The sequence below is a fragment of the Nicotiana sylvestris genome, chromosome 4 (assembly GCF_000393655.2).
Source record: "Nicotiana sylvestris chromosome 4, ASM39365v2, whole genome shotgun sequence".
Lineage (NCBI taxonomy): Eukaryota > Viridiplantae > Streptophyta > Magnoliopsida > Solanales > Solanaceae > Nicotiana > Nicotiana sylvestris.
In genome coordinates, this window is record NC_091060.1 from 139833391 (window position 1) to 139841066 (window position 7676).

Genomic DNA, 7676 nt, shown 5'->3' on the forward strand with positions numbered 1-7676 from the left:
GGTGGGATTATTAAACACGCGCCTAAAGAGCCTATCGCGTTCTTATTTCTGGTGACAGCCGTGAAGTTTGCTAAACGACTCCTCCCGAAGTCTAAGTAATTAAATGTACATTTATTGAGGGCCCCACAGTTTGTACCTTTTATTGGGCGAGGCTCGTCTCATTTATTTTTTAAAAGGATAATCCTAAAGCGGCTACGTTTTCTATTTCATTTGTCTCTAGAATAAAAGAAGAAAATACCTAATTTATTTACATGCTTGAGAGTTATTATTTAAAAAAATTCGAACCTAAATAGTTAACATCGAAGATAGACGGGAGCATGGGGGCCAGCACAGTTTTGGGCCTAGGCCCAGCATACCGGGTGCGGAACTGGACCTGGGCCATTTTGTTTTTTTCGTCCGGCCTGCTACTTACTTTTACTCTTTTGGTTTTTCACGATAAGGCGGAAATGGAATCAATAACTACAAAGCTCCTTTTATGACTCTAAATAAATATGCTAACTAAAACAGTTCAAACTACTGATTAATTAATCTAAAGTCTTTATATGTATTTGAAACATGCTTTGTAAAGAAAGAAACTGAATTAACAGAATGCTATACTTATATTATTGGTTCTTGTAGAATAACATGCAAGGCTTTCTATCCGCTATTACTGCTTGGTACTCAATTGTACATGGCAAAGCTACTACATGCTTCTAACAAATGAAAACTAACTACCCTTTTACACAACTTAAAATTTCAGAATTTGCAAGGCTAAATGTTAAAATTTCAGTTCTTCATCTCGCATTAATGCTTCAAATTTTCAGATTTACAACAGCCATGATAAAGTTGTGTACCTGGTAGAGGAATAGAAACAGAGTAGAAAAGAAGTCAGCAGCAGTAGCAGTAGCACAACAGCAGATTCATCAACACAGCAACACAGCCACAAACACCCGGTGATAGATTTTTAAAACCAAACAGAAAACCAGGACGCTTAATGAACAGCAACAGATCACCCAAGTGCAGACCAGCAAAACCAGTTTGGAAAAACAACCAGCAATATTAAATAATGAACAGACCAGTGAAGCTGTAACAATGTTGTATTCAACAGCAAAGCAAAAACCTCTCTTTTCAGTTTCTATCTCTCAATCTACTGAAAATAACTGTAAGAAAAGCAGCCTAGAATGACATATCTCTAACTCTGGACATTTTCGATTCAAAATCCAGCCTATCTCACACTCAATATACTCTGACTTTCAAGATTTAAAAGCCAGCACTGTTTTTGCTTTTTCTTACTCTGAAATCTTAATCTCCCAATCCTCCTCCTCTCCAAATTAGTCCCCTTTTATTGTTCTAAATGAGCATGTTTATAGGCCAGAAATGGCAAGCCCCCAGGCTGACTTCCCACTCTGCCCATACCCCCTTAAACTAATAAAAATGCTCATCCTTCTGACAGCCCTCTCATGTGTTTTTGTACCCAGAAGGTATGGGGAGACTACAATATTCAATTACCCCATGCTATCAAGTTTTGTTCCCCACTATTGTATTAGTTTAATCATATTTCAGTACCCTACTGTCAGCCCTTTTAAACTAACCAATTTGTGAATTTTTCAATCCCCAAACTACCTCTTTAACCCCTGTGTATTACTGTTTTACCCTAAGCTTCAGCAAACTAAAATTTGAACTTATGGAAGTTCAAACTCAACAACTGCCCTAGACTGAGTTCTAGCTATTTCTCTAATTGCACTGCAGCTACAAACCATTCACAGATAATTTCAAACAATCAGCTAAACTACAATGGTTCGATCAATCATGTGAGGCTATCAGAACATTCAAACCTATAAAATTAATCGACGAAATTTATCCAATCGACTATACTAGCTATAACACAGAACAATCAGTCGATAAACAAATAAAACGAACAGGGCACCAAATGACTTCAAGCAACTTTGCACAAAACAGGGGAACAACATAAATGAAACACTCGACGATATTAATCAAATCGAGTATATATCTCACCATACGTATTTAACAATAGACAGAAGAATAGTCGACCAAATAAAAAGGTCTTAGGAAAATGGAGAAAATTGACAGAAAATATCAGTAAAATCAACAAACTAACTAAACATGCTAACAAACACAAACCGTATTCAAACAAGGACAGAAAGGAAAAAGAAAACTTACTTTGGAAGCTCAACAACAAACGACCCAGGCTTTGACTGGATTTGACCATTTGAGATCGAACGGACTTTAATCTAGGTGTTCTCAACCGAGAACACCTCGATTAAGGTCTATTAGACCCCAACCCTCCGTTTAAACTGGCCGGATTCCCAAAGCTTTTGTGTTCTAGGGTTTATACGGTCTGATTTGGGGCTTGAGGGTTTCTGGGTAGATTCGGACCAAACCAAACTTGGTTTGGTCACGAGTGAGGCCAGGGTAGTGACCGGTGTGAACCTAGGGTGGGTTTGTGTAGATCGGGGTTTTGCTCGAACCTTCTAACGAAGATTCGAGACGGTGGGGAATGATTCGAGGCAAGACGCTAACGGATTCGTGTTCAGGGTGGTTGGGTGCATCAGGGGTGTTATTTTGGTGGTCACCGGTGTTGTGGTCGCCTGGTTTACGGTGAGAGTGCAGGGTGGCAGCTAGGGTTTGGAACGGGATGTTTGGTTCGTCTCTGGGACGATGGTGCACAGTAGGTGAGGGAGGGGTTTGGTTTGGGGGTGTAGGTAAAGGGGTGAGGCTTATATACGGTTTAGAAGAATCGATCCTGGCCGTTGGATAGAACGTGATCGATGGCCAGGATCCCTTGGCTAGCGTAAAATGGTGTCGTTCCACTTAAAAGGAGGTCGGGTTGGTCCGGGGCCAAATGGGTCGGGTCAAGTCAATGGACCTAGGGATGTGTTTTGAGTCGTTGGATTGATGTGGATTAAAGGGCTAAGATTGGTTGTTCTTGAAACGACGTAGTTCTGATATCAAACTACGTCATTTGATGGCCTGGGAGACGGGTCTCTTGGACCGGCTGACTTGGGCTGGTTTTTTAGTGCTTTTGGGCCTGAAATGTTTGGGTCCAATCCGAATTTTCCATTTTTCCTACTTCCTTTCTTCTTTTAATCTTCCTAAAAAAAAATTCTAAATTAAGTTATAAATTAAATTAACTTATCAAAAATACTAACTAATTCCTAGCAACATTTATCATACATAATTAAACACCAATTAAAACAAAATTGCACAATTTGACATTGAATGCTAAAAATGCAAACGATGCATATTTTTTTAATTTTCATTCTTGTAAAACAAACTTAATTACTCCTAATTGTAGAATTAAATTCTAAATGCAAATATGACATATTTTTTGTATTTTTTATTAATTTAACAAATAAACATGCATGGACAGATACAAATAATTATCCTAAAAATGCCACAAAAATTCTCAAAATTGCACACAAAGAAAAATCATTTTATTTTGAATTTTTTGGGAGTGATTCTTTCATAGGGCAAAAATCATGTGCTTACAATGCTTTAAATACACTAACGGAGCAAATTGTTTCTTTGGCACAAAAGTTTGAAATTTTTCAGGTGAATACACAACAACCAAGCCAATCTAAGGTTTGTGACATGTGTGGAGGAAATCATCAGAACCATGAATGTCAAGCAATCAATCACAATGATGAACATGTCAATATCATCGGTTACAAGCAATATCCTTTCGGACGTCCAATGGCACAGAAACATCTAGGTTTTCAATGGAGCAATCTAAATGGTTCTGAGAACTCTCAAAGATTCCAGAAGCAACAAATACAGGGTCCAATCGGATACCAGAATCCAAACCATGGTCAATCAAGCTTCAGACCTTATCAACAAGCAACTCCATATCAGCAAAGGCCTCAATAAGCCCATCCTAGTTTTGATGACCTTTTGTACAAGTACATTAAGGTCACTGATGAAAGATGAAAATTCAGGGTTCAGCCCTTAAAAATTTGGAAATTCAAGTAAGCCAATTGGCAGCTCTTGTGTCAGAAAAGATTCAGGGTCCCTTACCAAGCAATACGGAAAAAAATCCAAACACCTTAAGGCCATCACTTTACGGTCAGGTAAGGAGCTTGATGAACCCTATGCAGACTAGTCAGAACAACAGGTAAATAACGGTAAGAATGTTGAAATACCCTCTGAACCATCTGAAAAGAAATAAGTCAAGAAAAAAGAAGAAAAGAATATTGAAAAATTGAATCCTCTCCCTGTGACAGTTCCTTTTCCACAAAAAAATGAAAAGAGAAAATCTTGATAGTCAATTTGCCAAATTTTTGGAAATTTTAAAATAGATTCACATCAATGTTCCATTCACTGATGCTTTGTTGCAAATGCCTTCATATGCCAAATTTTTAAAAGAAATTTTGTCAAGCAAAAGAAAATTAAAAGAAGTTTTTGTGGTGATGCTTACTGAAAAAATGCAGTGCTATACTTCAAAATAAGCTACCACAAAAACTTGGTGACCTAGGCAGTTTTACAATTCCATGCACTTTGGGAGGAGTATATTTTGAAAAAGCACTCTGTAATTCTGGAGCTTCAATAAATTTGATGCCATTTTCTATCTTTAGAAAATTGAATCTTGGTGAAATGAAAGACATATGTGTTTCTCTTCAGTTTGCAGATCAAAGTACTAAGAAACCTAAGGGAATAATTGAAAATGTGCTCGTAAGAGTAGATAAGTTTGTTTTCCCCGTAGATTTTATAGTACTTGAAATGAAGGAATGTCCTGATGAATCAATCATTTTGGGTAGACCATTTCTTGCCACAAGTAGAGCAATCATAGATGTCCATCAAGGACAACTAATTTTGAGAGTTGATGAAGAAAGAGTCATTTTTGATATGCAAAAGATATTAAGATTTTCGGGAGATGAGACGCCATCGTCGTGTTTTTCGATTGACATGCTTAATTATCTTACAGATGAATTCAAAGATGATCGATTAATTCCAGACTCAATGGAAAGATGTTTGGCCAAATCTGGCACAACACAAGATGATGATCCTATCATCAGAACAGAAGCCGAAATACTAGAAAAAGATTCTGAAGATGAGGAGATCCAACCAGAACAAGTTCAACCAAAAATTGAACTCAAAGTTCTCCCATCTCATTTAAAATATGTTTACCTTGAGAAAGAATTATTTCCAGTAATTATTTCATCTTCTCTTACTGCATGAAAAGAAGAAAAACTGATTGAAGTATTGAAAGCACACAAGGGAGCCTTGGGATGGACTATAGAAGATATAAAAGGGATTAATCCAGTTGTTTGTACGCACAGAATCCTTATGGAGGATAGCTACAGGCCAATAGTCCAGCCCCAAAGGAGATTGAATCCAGCAATGTAGGAAGTAGTAAAAAAGGAAATCGTAAAGCTTTTGGCGGCAGGTATTATCTATCCCATTTCAGACAGCCTTTGGGTAAGCCCAGTTCAGGTAGTACCAAAGAAAGGAGGTATGACTGTTATAAAAAAAAAGTAATGAACTCATACCTACTAGGACCGGCACAAGATGGAGAGTTTGTATTGATTACAGACGTCTCAATGATGCTACTAGAAAAGATCATTTTCTTTTACCATTTATTGATCAAATGTTAGAAAGAATTGTAGGATGTGGTTTTTACTGTTTTCTTGATGGCTATTCAGGGTATAACCAAATACCAATTGCACCGGAAGATCAGGACAAAACAACTTTTACATATCCTCATGGAACATATGCCTATAGGAGAATGTCATTTGGTCTATGAAACACCCCTGCTACATTTCAGTGTTGCATGTCAGCAATTTTTTCTGACATGACTGAAAATGTTCTTGAAATTTTTAAGGATGATTTTACACTCTTTGGAAAAACATTTGAGGATTGTCTTCATCACTTGACCTTAGTTCTTAAGAGATATGAAGAGACAAACTTGATTCTTAATTGGGAAAAATATCATTTTATGGTTACTGAGGGAATTGTTTAGGACATAAAATCACTACTAAAGGGATAGAAGTTGATAAGGCTATGTCACGACCCAAATCCCCGAACCCGGTCATGATGGCGCCTCTCGTGAAGACAAGGCCAGCCAGACCAAAACTGAAAATCTCTTTTAAACTGTTAAATATCATAAATAGTTCTAAGACAGGATATAGTAACCATAATATGCGGAAATACGATAACAACAGTAGAACCCATCCCGACAAAGCCCAAACCGGGGTGTCACAAGTCACGATCATTTATTAGGGTGTAAATACAACTACAATGTCAAATTATACAAAACAGGAATAATGAACAAAAGGGAGAAAAGCGGTGCTGCGAATGCCGGCAGCCACCTTGCTAAACTCTGATAACTCTGCCTCTGATCAGCGAAAAACCCGCTACCGGGTGTATAAATACTTGCATCTGCACACAAGGTGCAGGGAGTAATGTGAGTACTCCGACTCAGTGAGTAATAAAGGTAAATAACAACTGAGTAGTAAGAAATCACGTAAACCAACCAACATGTTGTATAGAAGCTGTGAAAAACCCTTTGAGAAAAATAGTGAAGCTGTGAAATCTTAGAAATATCTTTGCTCAGATTAAAACCTCATTTGAAAATGAATTTCTCAATAGTTACGCAAATGAGTGCAAAACGAATAGTGCAGATAAGCACGAAAATCCGCCCCTCGGGCATAACACTCAATTAACAAATAATGCTAGGCAATCAGATAGATATCACATAGAATAGCACAAACAACAGATAATGGCAGACAAATGAGATAAAGTAAACACATAGAACAATATCAACACCACTGCGGCGTGCAGCCCGATCCACATATCGCTGCGGCGTGTAGCCCGATCCATATTTTACGTCGACGGCGCTTACTAGGGTGTGCAGACTCCGGGAGGGGCCCCTTACGGCCCAAGCGCAATATCACTCCATCTTGTGGCATCAAATCTAGGCCCTCGTCCTCATATCAATATCAGTATAACACTGCTGCGGCGCGCAGCCCGATCCTATAGTATCCTCACATCTGCCATCGGTCATACTTAGTCCAGAAATCACATAAGCCCTTCAGGCGTTAGTAAAAACAGCAGTTCTCAGCCTCAAATCATCATTTAATATATCATTTTAGTTTCAAAACCGAGTAAAAGTGGCTGCATTGTACAATAATGAAAAACAATACGACTGAGTTCAAGTAGTAGGTCAAAACAGTGAGGAAATAGTGATAAAAATCCCTGGAGGTTCAAATAGTTGGCTCGAAGCACAAATATGGCAATCAGTCCAAATAATGAAGATAACAAATAAGTTTCAATCAATTACGCGGTAAAAGCATCAATCAGGATGGACCAAGTCACAATCCCCTACAGTAAACGACCCCACGCTCATCATCAAGTGCGTGTATCACCTCAATATAGCACTACGATATGAGAATCCGGGGTTTCAAACACTCAGGATATCATTTACAATCATTACTCACCTCTAACCGGCGAAATCTCTAGCTCGCGACGCCTTTGCCCCTCAAATCGGCCTCCACACGCGTCGAATCTATCCAAAATCAGAACGAATGCATCACAATATGCTAAGGGAACAAAGCCCAAGCGAAAACAATCAATAACGGGCACAATTCCCGAAATTAGCAAAACCCAAGCCCCAGGCCCACTTCTCGAAACTTAGATATTTTCACATCATTAGACTCCTCATCTCCCCACGAATTCATACA

At 38.3% G+C, this 7676-nt stretch overlaps 1 protein-coding gene across 1 annotated transcript; it reads left to right on the forward strand.

Annotated features, from left to right (window-relative positions):
* The first annotated feature begins 3923 nt into the window (after positions 1 to 3923).
* LOC138890241 (uncharacterized) lies at positions 3924 to 5175 on the forward strand. Its single transcript, XM_070173611.1, has 2 exons — positions 3924 to 4111; positions 4428 to 5175. The coding sequence occupies exons 1-2, from the start codon at positions 3924 to 3926 to the stop codon at positions 5173 to 5175; spliced, it is 936 nt and encodes a 311-aa protein (XP_070029712.1).
* Positions 5176 to 7676: the final 2501 nt, after the last annotated feature.

What these genes read in the sequence shown, in the direction of transcription:
- LOC138890241 (XM_070173611.1), top strand. Translation starts at nt 3,924, where the DNA reads ATGAAAATTCAGGGTTCAGCCCTTAAAAATTTGGAAATTCAAGTAAGC. An exon ending in CAGACTAGTCAGAACAACAG is followed by an intron (nt 4,112 to 4,427) that starts GTAAATAACGGT and finishes GAAAAAATGCAG; the next exon opens with TGCTATACTTCAAAATAAGC.